At 32.6% G+C, this 14770-nt stretch overlaps 1 protein-coding gene and 1 long non-coding RNA gene across 3 annotated transcripts; one reads left to right on the forward strand and one right to left on the reverse strand.

The window, feature by feature from the left end:
• Positions 1 to 451: 451 nt before the first annotated feature.
• On the reverse strand, positions 452 to 3536 carry LOC139098330 (peptide transporter family 1-like). The gene is made up of 4 exons (XM_070650483.1): positions 3319 to 3536; positions 1784 to 2012; positions 1296 to 1653; positions 452 to 1229 (listed from the first exon to the last, which is right to left on the reverse strand). Exons 1-4 carry the CDS (start codon positions 3452 to 3454, stop codon positions 453 to 455), a joined length of 1500 nt encoding a protein of 499 aa, XP_070506584.1. The 5' UTR covers positions 3455 to 3536; the 3' UTR covers position 452.
• Positions 3537 to 10796: 7260 nt separating this feature from the next.
• On the forward strand, positions 10797 to 14744 carry LOC139098400 (uncharacterized). Of its 2 annotated transcripts, none has more exons than XR_011545190.1 (3): positions 10797 to 11064; positions 11117 to 13256; positions 13409 to 14744. It is a non-coding gene; the product is annotated as an uncharacterized lncRNA (long non-coding RNA). The 2 variants fall into 2 exon arrangements; XR_011545189.1 differs by having other exon boundaries at positions 10797 to 11059.
• The last annotated feature ends 26 nt before the right edge of the window (positions 14745 to 14770 follow it).

Raw genomic sequence — 14770 nt, forward strand, 5'->3', positions numbered from 1 at the left:
TTGCTTGATAACGGCGTGTATTGTCTGTTAGGGATTCTCATTATTGGCACATATGTTATATACAGATGCTATTGTATGGTCATTGATACTTAATGTCAAGTAATTGTATATTGGGACAGCTACGAGAAGGTGTTAACGATTTAAAGTGACACTTTTGAGTTATGCAAATTGAAAGGAATTAAGCACTTGACCGGCAAGGCAATCAACTTGGACTCATGGATGAATATGAAGTTAAAAATTGGATTTTTGACTTTTAACTTATATATTAAGCAAAATTCAGTCCATAAGAATCCCTAAACCGAAAAAACTGACAACCCGTCATGTTCATCATGTCCGATAAATTCATCTAGACTGAACACCCAATATCAGTATCATAACATAATATTATTTACAAAACAATAACATTGAAGTGAGTCATACACATTTTTTTTGTACTTTATATCTGTTTCTAACTATACACGAATCTTATCACTATTCTCGCCATTTTCGTCAATGACTTTTAACTGGTCATGATCGACATACTTGTATCGTCGAGTGAGGAATATTAATACGATAATATTAACAAGCATGAGGCACGCGAAAAATGAAAATTCAAAGACTTGTGATGGAAAGACTGAAATGCCACTGATAATGGCAACAATTAAGTCACCACCGGCCATACTCAAATAAAGTAGTGACATCATGACAGGCTTCATACTTGCTGGTGCTTCTTTGTATGCGAAATTGAGGTGCGATAAGTATGTGAAAATTTCAGCAATTGAAATGATGAAAAATTGTGGAACCTGCCACAACATTGAGATTCGATTGTATTGAATTTGTGTCTCTACAATTGCTGCCAAAATTAATGCAATGACAATCAATCCACCGCCAAAAATCAGCCTTTGTAGCATCGACTTGATTCCAATTTTGGATAAACATGGATAGACAAATTTATCAAGGAACGGAATCATTGAGATCGACAGCAATGAATTGAACACAATCATCTGATCTGGCTTGATTGTGAACCATCCCAAGTTTCCATCCATTCTTACTGCTTGGAATATCCATCTGGATCTTTGCTGCATCAAGCAAGCCCAAAATATTGGAACTGGAAGTGAGATCATGATGACTTTGAGGGCTGCTCTTGTTTCCATTACAAGCTTCTTGCCGTATTTATCTTCTGCGTAGTCTAGCCAGTGTCTGCGTTCTTTTTCGGGGTGTTTGAGCTTTGACTTTTCTGTAAGTGCGTTCTGTGGATGAGAAATTGGGGCTTTAATATCAAAATAAGAATCTTTATGTCCATGAACAGAACCTACCTTAACACACTTGACAACCTTCACCAACATATTCCCATTAGGCTTATTCTTAATATACCTAGAACTTCCAATTAAGAAGATAACAGTCGATATCAGCATAATTGTCATTGGAATACCAAATGTCATTGAGTAACAATCATTTTTGCCGAAACATTTAATATCTTCCCTGAACATTGGAAATACAATTCTTGATAAGAAGCTTCCACACTTGACGCCGAAATATTGAACTGAAAAATATCGCTCAAGTTGCTTCTTCTGCTCTGGAAGTTTGTGTTGAGCACCACCGAAGGCATTTAGATTATTTTTAAGGCTTCCACTGCCAATCATCATTATGATGAGACCAAATGATACTAAAGTGCTGTGGAATTGAGGGAAACATTAGTTGAAAGGGCTTTTGGACCTTAAACTGACAATATTGTCAAAATGATCTACAATCTATCCAACAACTAATTGTAAGGAACATTATAAATTCAAATTTAAATACTCACTAAACAGGAAACTCAAGAGTTTCAATCATAGCCGTAGAAATTAACGCAAGTCCAACAACATAAACGACGGACATGCCAATTACTGATTGGTATAAGCCGACCCATGTGTCAGCAATGATTGCTCCAAAAACTGTGAAGATTAGCATCATACATTCGAATATATGAAAGATTGAAGTGGATACATTATGATCCAGTCCGAGTTTTTGGTATAGGAAGAGGGGTAAGATAGCTGTGGATGAGAATAATTTAGTGATTATTTTAAATACATAGAATCGAAAGGTCGAATTATTTCTGTATATTGAGTGTGAAATCAATTCAAAATAATCAACCAATAATTTACAATATTTATTTCCTTATGATTATTGGAGTAATCTTGTTACAAAGTTGCAAGTGATCTTATTGCAATTTTCAAGTGATCTTGTTTTAAATTACCAGATTTATCAAGCAACACATTTCAATTAAACAATTGAAAAAGTCAGCAAATTAATCACATTTGTTCTTAACCTTTGCCATTACTAATGACTAAAATCTCTTAAGTAGGTACACAAACAAGACATTTCTCGTTACGTCACTTGTTATTCTTACAAATTCAATATTTTTTTAGTCGCAAAATTTTGTAATCTAGAAAAGTTCTAAATCCAAACTTTATTTTAATAATATTGTTCAATTTTATGGTCCAATTGGAAGAAAGTTTAGTAAAAAATCGAATAACATGATCCTTATTGTATTTTTACGTTTTTTATTATACTTAACTTTATTATAGATTCTAAAACACTTTTTGTCATGTTTTTCTCAAAAATCGTCAAATTAATGTCTTAATTAAATGGATTTTTTGCTCAAATTTTCATTATTTTCTCAGTTTTGTTACACATATCGCTTTAAGCTGTTTCTTAAAGACAACCTCGACATAAGCTGAGCTAATCAAATTCTAAACGATTGATTATTTGTGTAATGTGCTACTTATTTTCGAGGCTCTTTCTGACGTTTTCATGAGATGGCATTTTACATATGAATTTTTACAATTTTTGCTCCAGCTGTATTATATTAGCAGAGTTGAATCTGGGGTATCGAAATATATGTATGTGAATGATCCTGTGCTACTGTAAGGCTTATGTGACCAAGTGGTTAGGCAATTTACCGGATATCTGATGATATCTTTTGTAAGCATAGTGGGTTTAATTCCCACCAGAAACCAATTTCTCAAATTTAATTAAACTAAGTTGTAAGCACAAGTCAGTCTTTTAACTTAAATTTCAATCAAAAATCTTATTCATTATTAAAGCCAACAATTATTAAAAATCTAAAAGTTCAACATCCTTAAACTGTATTGGTAAATATCAAAAAAATAGTCATTTTGAATTACAATGATCACAATAGACAAGTAAATTAGTAAGAATCACAATGATAATAGTTAATTGAACTACTAGTTTAAGTAAGCATCACTTAAAACAGTCACAATAAGAATCATCTTGGAACTATCACACCATTCGATCCTTGTTCTATTCACTCTTATTATTATTATAAAGTAGACATACTTAAGATTCCCGCCGTACAGAATCTTTCCAATGAGATACTCGCTACAATATAGTAAACTGATTTTGCTAACGACGACGACACTTTATCTTCTGGTTCCTTCATTTCGTCTATTTGAACTGAATTCTTTTTAATCATAATTTATTTTCACTTTTTGGCACTTTATTCCTTATTTTTTAATCCACATTACACATTCGAAAGCTTAACGAAAACTGAAAATATTCTTGAGTAAACTCTCGATTTTTATAGAAATTAAACAATTAATGATAAGGACCATAAATACGATGAATGAGAGACAGTCGCGTGTCACATGAATATTATTGATAACCTTTGAATGTTCCTGTTTACACCAAGTCGCAATTTTTTGTGTGAACATTAATCATCTATGAGTTCAAGCAGTTAATTAATTATAGCATGCTAATTGCTTTTTAAATTGTCTGAAAAATGGGGATTTTTAAATCAGATGTTCGTGAATTAATGCAGTGTTTATTGTTTTTATGATGTAGATGAGGTGCATGCGGATTCGTAGCCTCAAAAGTGAGTTCAGTAATTTATGATTTTGCCTTAAAAGTGCGTTCAGTAACTTATGAAGCAACCACTTTGCCTCAAAAATGTATTCAGTAACTTAAGAAGCAACAATTTTGCCTCAAAAGTGCGTTCAGTAACTTAAGAAGCAACAATTTTGCTTGAAAAATGCGTTCAGTAACTTATGAAGCTACAATTTTGCCTCAAAAGTGCGTTCAGTAACAAAAGAAGCAACAATTTGCATCAAAAGTTCGTTCAGTAGCTTATGAAGCGAAAATTTTGCCTCAAAAGTGCATTCAGTAACCATAAATGATGCAAACTGAATTTTATATGCATTCCTATAAAGCATTCTCTTCTTACCTCAATCCATACACAAATCCAAGTCACAGAACTAATTATAAGACAAATATCCAAAAAGATCCAATTGATCTGATATAAAAACTGCTCTAAAATTTACTTTCTTCACCGTCATACCAGCCATTAAAAATCTTATGTGTATGGTCAATAAATAATAAATAAAAAAAACATTTAATACAATATCACTGTAAGACATTTAGTCATAAAAAAAATCCTAAAAAACAAAGAATAAAATGATATACATGAAATGGCTGGTATGGTATGTTTTGTGCCTTTAATAAAAATCAATTTTATGATCATTTTCAAATGGTGCTTTCAGAGCAATATAGACAAGTCGAAATGTGTTCATCTTATACTTATTGAAATGCGTTCCAATGCTAATTAACCATTCCATGTTGTTATCTAATTGAATTGATCTTTGAATAAATTTTGGACAGCTCACTCAGAAATCAACATATGACATGTTTCTTTTTCCTTCTTTTCTTATTTCTTCGTAAATGATGAACCTTTTTTTTGAGGTTGGTGATGTTGAATTAGATTATGATTTGTCGGACTATGTTCGTGTTTGTTTAGTGAGCGAGATATTTCACATTTTGTATTGTTGTAAACTGAGTTCTATTTGTTGTCGACTTTTATCAAATTTTTAGTCTTTAAACAAATTTGATGTGACTTGTATGGTGATGAATCGCGTATTTTGAGTGCTCCTGTACGTATTTAACTCAAATTTAGTACAAAACTACCAATTTGACACCAAGCTGTGATGAGGATAGGCATTGTTCCTATGTAGTTGATATTTTGATTGGTATTGAACTGATATACTTGTTTAAGTGTGGCTTTAGGGACACTGGATGCTATCATGCTTCTCTAAACTCCTATTTCCTCAATAATATTAGATTTTCTCAATTTCCAAAGGCTGATTTCTCTAAAATTGGCATGGTCTGATACAGTATAACCACTCCATGGCCCAGGGTATACCAATACAATCTACTAATCCACAATTTGTGTGTCGCGGATACACAAACCGAGTTGTTGTGATTAAAAACATCTAAAAAGCACCCGAATCTGACTAGATTATGCCTGGAATCGAACCCGGGTCGTAAGAATTGATTGATTGACGCTCTAACTACCACTCCACTGCTGCTTTTTCACTTCTGACCTCACTTTAACACTAAGTACTTAAGAAATCGGTTCCTGATCACCATCTATGCCAGCTACACCATGCTATTGTACTGCTATGCCTTAGTCAATGTATCTAGAATCCAAAAAATGCGCTCTAGTTCCCCCCAAACCCTACCAAATAAGCTCCAAAAATATTTTCGTAAAAATATGCCTCACCAATTTCAGTGAGATCACAAAACTGAAGCGGACTGTTCTTTAAAAATAAAAAAAAATATTTAATTTACTGTCAATCCATCAAAATTTAATCATATATCGGGCGTCGGCAGCGCATATATCCGAAATGTGTGCTTCGTTAAAATCCATTAAATGTCTGAATGAAATTTACATAAAATAATTTTTTTTTCTCTCACATATTTTCGTAAAAGCAAAAAAAAGGGCAGATGGAACTTCCATTTACTTTTATAAATGATCATCCATTTAGAATTATTTCTTCATTAAGCAGTAGCTGATTGCTGCAAAAAATCAACAATAAGAAGAAAAAAAAAGTTTGTTCAATTCTAATAGATTTGAAGTAACTGCATACTGAATATTCAAGTTAAAATGCTTAATGGTTTTGCGTGGTCCGTCAATCAAAGGCAAGGAGGAGTTTCTGCTCTTTTCTTTGTATTTCTTCATCGACATGCTGCTCATTGTTCCGTTTCTTTTTTACATTTAATTATATTTAAATTTTAACAAGCATTTGTGAGCTCAATATTAAAAATTCAAAAAAACCATGATGACACTACTGTGTGACGACTACACTTTAGCTATAGATGAGGCTATTATGTACATACATTATATGTATTATACATTATGATGATATTAAATTGAGGTTTAATGCAGTTGAGTTTTCTTTTAAAACATGAACTGATTTTGTTATTGACGTGATTTTGTAGGAAGATGATATGGATGGAGTTGCCATTTTGGGAGGGTGGAAGTGATTTAATAACTGTAGATTAAGATATAGCATTGCTTTTGGATTCGGAAATTGGCTAGCGATAGAACTGATTTTAGGAAAAGGAGGACATGGATCACAATTGATCTGTACGACCATCGAAGCAATAAAGATTTGTATGAAGTCCTATTTGTATAAATTGTTGAAAAATTATTAACGGTCGTTTGAAATTCAATTTGTATTTGTTAGTTGATCTCCCCTTGTATATTTGTTAGCATATTTGTTAGGGCGTTAAAATATACAATATTTTGATTACTTTTGTTGTTTTTTTAGTTGTAGCTTCAGTTTTAGTGATTTCGTGTTTGTTGTTTCCAAACAGTTTCAAAATTTGAATATTTAAGATGATGTTTATTCTTCAGAGTTTAGAAATAGACTAAATATTCACATGAAGGGGCTACTAACTACAAACTATAATAGGGCAAAAACAACCAATTTTAGTTGCAAATACAATTTGAATATTAAAGGACGGTTGATAAATGATCCACAATTTAGAACATTTTTGTCATAAAACAACTGTACTTTATATGAGCCCTTAAGGACATAAACACTAAAGAGTCAATATAGCAACTCCAGACATCCAAAAATCATACAAAGTCTAAAAATCTACTCAATTCCCATCAATATTCCTCCACTAAACCTCAATCAATCTACTTTCCAATATCCCTCAACATTGTAATTTTATCACACTGATCTATTGAACTTTGATGCATCTAAAGTCATCAACTCAACAGTGTCTTGTTAACTTACATTTTCTTCTAATAACAAAAAATCGTGCAAAGATAATTTTCAATTTTGTTCTTCATTTCAACAATTTAACAAAAAAAAAAGTAAAAGGAAGACAAAAGACAACAAGAGCAGCAGTAAAAGAAGAAAAAAAATTATTTTCCATGCATAAATTTCAGATAATGTTTTCATTCCTTTGTGGATATACATTTTGCTTACATTATTTTAGAAGCCAAGAAGTTCATCAGTATGACCATTTAATTGCAATCGATGTGTATAGGTGGATGAGGTACGAAAAAAAAAGTAATGAGATTACAAAGATATGCCAGGTCTCAGTTACCAGTATTAAGTGTTGTTTTATGTAAATTAGCATCGATATCACCAACACAATATGCACTATGGACAATTTAATTCTTTTATGCATTTTTTTTGTGTTTCATCCGTATTGATCCAGTACATGAGGAGAGGGAGATGGTGTTGAAATGGAAAGAATTAAATAAATGAATGTGAGTTTGGGAGACTGATTGGTTGTGAATTGTGAAATTGGTGGGATTGGAGACGCATTGGAAGGGATGAGTAACTTACTTATTGGCAACTAGCTCTGGCTTGGAGCCTGGGTTGCCACAAAATGCTTTTCATCTGACTTTATTGCTGGCCGGATCACAAATCTTAAGCAAATTCTCAGTTTTGACTTCCAACTGGCATTCCTTTATTACTGTCGTAAGCCATGAGCAAAAACACATCTTTTCCTTTGTGTATTCTTACTAAGGACGATCAACAAGCTTGTATATTGGATAGGATGGCTGTAAGCATGAAATTTTAATGAAAATCTTTAAAATTCCAAAAATTTACCTTAAAATCTGCAAAATTTACCCAATAAATCTCTCAAAATACAGAAGCTAAGATCTACAACATTCTGCCTGGTTACACAAACCTTCCCAAATCCCAAAAGTGTCGCATCTTCAATAAACAATGACAAATTGACCCAAAATTAACTCACAGACCTCCCATTCCATAAAAATCAATTTCCCAAATAAACCAGCATAAAAAAAAAATTTAATCACATCCAAAATCATCAATTCAACCTTAATAAATCAACAAATCACCCAAACCCGACAATCTGCATTCATTAAATGCTGGAAAAACTGTGCTAAAATTATAAATTAATTTTTTTTTTGCTCTTTCGTTCCTTCTCTTTCAAGTCTTGGCCGAGCACGGCCAATATTCTGATAGAGATGTTAAAATTGAAACGGTAAGAAACAAGACACTGTGCGCTTCAGACATTTAAATCCACTCGTATGACAATAAATCAATGTTTTCTGCTGTATTTATATTCTTTTTTTCTTTTTTTCATTCGTACTTGATGCTCTTCTTTTTGTTACACTGTATATTTACATTTTGGGTTCATTATGTGAATTAACCTCGCAGCCGTTTATTTTTATTATTCTTGAAAAGTGTCAATTTTGTGTAGAATTGAATGGATATGGGGTTGGTTCGGATGTTGTCTTGGCTTTTTGTCTGTTTTACCAAAAAATTAAAGTAATGCTTAATAATGGAGCAAGTAAAAATTTAAAAAAATATTTAAAAATAACTTTGAAGAAATGCATTTTCAATTAGCTAATAGGATTCGAACCCAATATAACTTATTGCAATCGTTTCATACAAACATTGCTTTTAATAACGTTAGATTTTATTTTTAACAAAATGCATATTAATTGGATCCCAATTTTTAAGTTAGCCCTATTTGCATTATTCTTTGCAGCTTTTGTACATGATTTTCAACACTCAAAGAGGCCGTAGTTTAGATACCGTAGTGGTCTTTCTGTATTATGAAAACATACTCTTTATCCTGAGATAATATTGCACTTGGTATCGGAAATGGCAAGTGGAAGCCAGCGATAGAGCCAGATTCAGGCGTGTCCTGTGGGAGGTGTCATGGATCACAATTGATCTGTATGACCAGCGAAGTAAGTAAGGAGATATACCTATCCTGATTGTAGGCCTGTCACCCTTCAAGCAGGGCTTTCAAATGTTTTTAATCTTTCCTTTTAAGGACATGCCCTGGTAACTGAGAATACACTTTTGGGTATGGAATTGACCAGAGCTCGAAGTAAATTTGGATATTGTTTGGATCTTCTAATCAACTTCATATAAAATTCGAGTCGACTTGGAGCTTGACAATATGAGAGTCTGAGCCTTAAATCAGTGATGAGAAATCTTTGTGCTGTGGTTCTAATTTTTTTGTCAAATGTCATGAAATGTATGCCGTGTCTGGGTTTAGGACAAGTTTAGGACAACTTATTACCCAGACAACTCTGTGTTTCGGGAAGTCTTGGTTTCAGGAAGTCTAGGTTTCGAGAAGCCTCGGTTTCGAACAACTTAAGATGTCCCGCGAAAAACCATAAATTTGCCCACCACTGCCTTAAATAAATGTAATTATTTCGTTTTAATCTTAACTTCAATGAATAAATTAATCTACAATTCTCATGATCATGCTGTAATCACGCAACAAAAAGCGTCACAATTGATACTTTGGAACCAATAATTTCTCAACTTTTCGTTTCGTCTCTCTATTCTCTTCGAGATATTCAGAAGGGCTTTATGAAGTTAAATAATTTATTATAATAAAACATTTATCGTGTTGGAGACGAGATTTAAAATAAAGAGTATTGAATGCACACAACAATCGGGTGGACGAAAGAAATTGATGATGGAAAGCCCACATTATTATTATACATCTGATGCTTAACAACTCATATTTATATTTCAACGTAAATATAAGTAAACAGTGATTGATGATTTGGCTACTTTTCGTTGAGGAACGATGTGGATAGGAATTAAGGAAATATCGCTTACAGAAAATCTTTTATGAATGAATAAAAATTTGGTAAGACATGTGCGGTAATTACAATATTTTTATATATATATTTTTTCAATGTATGTCTTCAAAATTATTCCATTTTTGTTTTATTTCTTCTGGATTAATGAATCGCTTAATTTTGATTTTAGATTCGACTGATTGTGAATGTTGTACTCAGTTGTACTAATTTACATTGGAAATTTTGAGAGTCATCAAATGAAATTGGGTCTGATTTGTAGTAGTCTTTTGTGGGATTGTGGCAACGTTCTGTTCCGTTCTATTGTGAAGAAATACTTTTATGAGTAAGGTTTCCCGAAGTCTCGTTTTGGACAAATTCTGGAGATTGAGACTGAGATTGAGACCAAGACTGAGGCTGAGACTGGCACTGAGACAGGGACTGAGACTGACACTAAGACTGAGACTGAGACTGAGACTGAGACTGAGACTGAGACTGAGACTGAGACTGAGAAGACTGAGACCGAGATCGAGACTCAGATTGAAGCTTCCCGGGTAGTCTCGGTCTCGGCATCGGTCATCCTGAATTATGCGACCATTTGCTCATCGCTCTTAGAAATGCTGGGCAGGGCAGGACTTTAGATGAGACATTGTTCCATAATGACTTCCTCAATCTCAACCTTACTTCCTTTACTTAATTTACTGGTCAAACAGATCAATTGCGATCAATATCAACCTACTTCTCTCATCCATTTTACATTTGCGTGTCTTCTCTGAGTAAAATACGTTGTAAATAATTGAACATTCCGGCTCAGAGTGATCCTTGTTATTGACTCATTGCCTCTTTCTCTTCCTCATCATTTCGTTATTTTCATAAGCAACTTCATAAAATGATTTTAATCATAAAGTAAAAGTTTCCCATGAGCATACAATTTTGATAAGGTTCTAAATTATTATGATTTTATGCCTAATAAATGGCAGACTTTCGGTTGTTATTGTTATTGTAGAATATATTGAACTTATCAATTAAATTTCGCTTCATTCATAGTTTATTTTTAGTCATTCATAGACAACGTCACAGCTACTGTAATCAGAACTTCTTCTTAACAGTTGTTTGTCTTGTTTTGAACTGACAAGTGAGTTGGACGAAAGCAGATTTTTTGTTTATTTTGCTATAATTGTGAGTGATAATGGAAAAAGAGTTGATAATGTAAGGTGAGTCAAATGTGTCAATAATGATGCAGTGATTTGATTTACAATGTTTTAGTGATTGACTGGAAGCACTGTGATGCAATGAGATAATGATGTTGAGTTAGGACATTTTATTGATGGATTTAGATGGATAAAGGTGATTTTAATTAGCTTTGAGTTACTAACTTCTTTGGAGGAGGCGCTTGAAGATTCATTGCCTCATTTAGAACTCGTCGAAAGCTGGATCTGTCTTTAGATAACTTCTGCCCGTTTCTAATTCCCAGCACTTTTGCATCTTTACTCACACAGTAATCCCAGGAGCTCTTGGGTTTACTTCGAAATCTTATTCTATCCAAAAAGTCAGCAGTTTTGAGTTGAAAAAAGTTCAATTTTGAGTTTGAAAATTGTGAAAGTAAAGTTCATATATCTTATCTAGTCTACGACAATAATGAAGCATTGTTAAATATTTTGCAATTTTTCTTGCTTCAAAAGAATTCAATTTCCGACTGATTAAAATGTATTTGAAGTTTTGAATCATGCCAATCGCATCACGACGACACTAGAACAGAGTGAAGAATATTCCATGGAAAAGCCGCCCTTACCAGACTTGTAGCCTAAAAAGTCCGAACTCCCAAAGTCCTACCAACTTTGAATTAGAACACGACTTACAACTTGTCGAATAATAACTTATCAATGACTGCGAGTAACACTTGTAATAAGACATTCTTTCAAGAAGATTCTCTATTATCAATAACATGCTGTCAAAAACAAACGAATACCTCAACCAACTTCCTTATCAGAGTTCAAAGTTGTTGAAGTTTCTGAACCGTTTCAATCAATTTTGAATGAAGTGTCGTGCGTCTCATTGTTATGACTCTAGAATTGAGGCCTTGGTTGCATTTCCTCATTTTCCATTACATAATAGCCTCAAAAGTTATCATTTTGAAATTTCGACTCTTTGAGGAATCAAATCAAGCATAAAACAATGAAAATCGCATCAAACTCAAATCATATTATCAATGCCTGATTACATTTCAATTCACACTTTAACTTGTTGCTTTATTTATGCTCTGTTGATCACCTCACATTGTCATAAATCACCAAACCATGAACACTTACAAGCTTGTTGCTTGTTACAATTTTAAGTGAGGGGTGTGTGTTAAGGCATAAGTTACTGCTGTGTATGTTGAGTGAATTTTATGGTATTTAGTTATGCATTCAATTTAGAACATATCATATGGATCGTGCCTCAAACTATGCCGTAATGATATTTTTTTATAGTCGTACACGAGCAATTTATTGGTTCGTTAAACACTTAATAAACCATAAGCCACATATTTGTGTACGTGAATACTTAACACTCATCAAGTTCTTCGTCCAATCAAATCGTCGACTGAAAAATAAAAAATTTTAATAATTTAATTTTCTTACGTGTGAATTGGCTGTGTGTGACTTTCATCTACCATGACTGAATGCACATATCTAGAGTGTGTTAATAAGCCATCAAAGCAATAAAATAATAAAGTACGCATAGCATTTTCTTGCTTGATCATCAAATGCTGATGAAATGTACAATTATGAAACGAGTTTTTCATGTATCAACTCCCTTATTCGTGTGATGATTCTTTATTTCTAGTTAATTAGGTGATGGTGATTGTGGAAGGTATTGAACAGTTTGACTGACTGGGGAAATTTTGGGAAAATTGTTCAGCTTCTGCAATTTTTGAGCAGACTTAAGATTACATCACACTACTTAGGAGCAAATCCTATGGAGATCTAGATTGTGATTTGTACTTACTTCGATGATCATTTAGATCATCGTGACATAGAACTGAAATCTTCATTTTCGGAATGACGATCCTTAAGAAGGTGTACAGAACGCTTTAACAATGTAAAATCCATTTTCAAATTAAAGTCATTTTTGATATTTCGTGATGCTTTATTCCACTTGCTATCGATTGCTAACTATCAATACCAGAGCGCAAAGTTGACTGAACTAGATCTCCACATCAGGTCGAGTCAACGCAAGTAGACTTTTTCATACAAAATCTGAGTAGACTTCGAACTTTGATTAATTCCAAATGCAATACTGTTTCTATCAATTCTGCCTGATTGGTATATAAATCACTATTAATCCTATAATACAAGCAATATAGGTCAAAAAACATTTGCATTGAAAGAAGCTGTCGAAAGAGATGGTGTCACACTTGGAATTGGTAATTAGATGAAGCCAGATTCAGGCGCCGACTGAGTGAGGCCATGGATCACACTTGATCTGTATGGCCAGCGAAGTCAGTATTTAAGTATAGGCAAGGTCAAGCTGGATCAAGCATCAATCTTGATTCAAAACCTAAATATATATTTGCAGATTTTAATCTACTTTAACTCAAAGTATTTGTAGAATACTCAACAATTAGAAGACAAAATACAGTAATTTATACCAAGACATCACTTAATCTACAATTTGAATCAGAATTAAAACAGAAGTTCAACCTTTAAAATGCGCTACTGTCACAACTGTACCTTATCATTATAACAACAAATATCATCACCGCAATTTCAGATTCAATATTACCTATTTTTTTATGTTCATTCATAAGAGATCAATAAAAAAAAAGTAAGCGCAAAACAAGAGAAGAGAAAATTATCCAATGGTCTTTTATAGACTCATTGATCATCGGGTCGATCGGAATGTCAAAACGAATTGTTAAACATTTATTGTGCGAATGGTGTAGAGAATAAGAAAAAATAAATGATATATTTCATTATACGTATGATGATGATGACGACGAATAAAAAGTACATAAGTAGATGGACATTTGCGCAGAATGAAGCAAAACCTATTATTCCACTTCATGCACAACAATTCCTGCAAAACTAAATGTGTTTATTGACACGACATTTCTTACATTCTCCCTGTTGATCAATCATCAACAATATATTTATTGAATTATTTTTTTTTACTGCTTGCTGCCTTCCATTTCATCTCTCGTCACAGCTCGTTTAATGAGATTCTACTCACATGCTGTAAAATTTATCTCATTTTACACTGGTGACTCTGTGAAAAAATATGTCTGGCATGCAATCAACAAAACTAAACAATGCACACGGAGCTTTACTTTTATAATTAATTAATTTTATTCCTGATGACTTAAGTGATACATTGTTGATTGATTTGTTATGAAATGTTTTTACCTTTTTGCAACATATAGAAAAATAATATTTTATTGTATTTACAATATATCAAACATGTGTATGTACATAGTGAATATGTGAGAGATATGAACTGTATTAATGTTGAAACATGATGAGAAGTTATGAAATGGAAATTTTTTGCTAAAGCTTTAAATGGAAAACGTGACTTTTTTATGATTTATTTACAATTGTTTTAACAGCTTTCAAGTTTTCCGGAATTTTCTATCTGTTTTATATTGATTATAGTTTTACACAGGTCATTGACATTGGATTGATTGAGAATTTAGTATGTTTTTCATGGATTTCTCAATTGGGATTTTTAATATTTGTTTATAGTTCAATTCAGTATAGTTTAAGTAATAAAGTTCAATTTACACAGGTCATTGACATTGGATCATTTTGAAAATTTAGTTTTTTTTCATGGATTTCTCACTTGGACTTTTTGACAATCGATTTCTATTTAGTGGAAGCATAAATTATTGATGTTTTAAGTTATTTTTATTCTTTGATTGTGAGCAAAAAAGGAATTAATTCA

The sequence above is a fragment of the Chironomus tepperi genome, unplaced genomic scaffold (assembly GCF_022539635.2).
Source record: "Chironomus tepperi strain 1889 unplaced genomic scaffold, CSIRO-AGI_Ctep_v1 contig_445, whole genome shotgun sequence".
Taxonomy (NCBI): domain Eukaryota; kingdom Metazoa; phylum Arthropoda; class Insecta; order Diptera; family Chironomidae; genus Chironomus; species Chironomus tepperi.

Excerpts from the sequence above, each read along its gene's own strand:
- LOC139098330 (XM_070650483.1), bottom strand. The coding sequence starts at position 3,454 with ATGATTAAAAAGAATTCAGTTCAAATAGACGAAATGAAGGAACCAGAA. Across the intron at positions 1,654-1,783 it reads ACTCTTGAGTTTCCTGTTTA|CACTTTAGTATCATTTGGTC; the intron begins GTGAGTATTTAA and ends TCAATTCCACAG. Across the intron at positions 1,230-1,295 it reads AGGTTGTCAAGTGTGTTAAG|AACGCACTTACAGAAAAGTC; the intron begins GTAGGTTCTGTT and ends TCTCATCCACAG.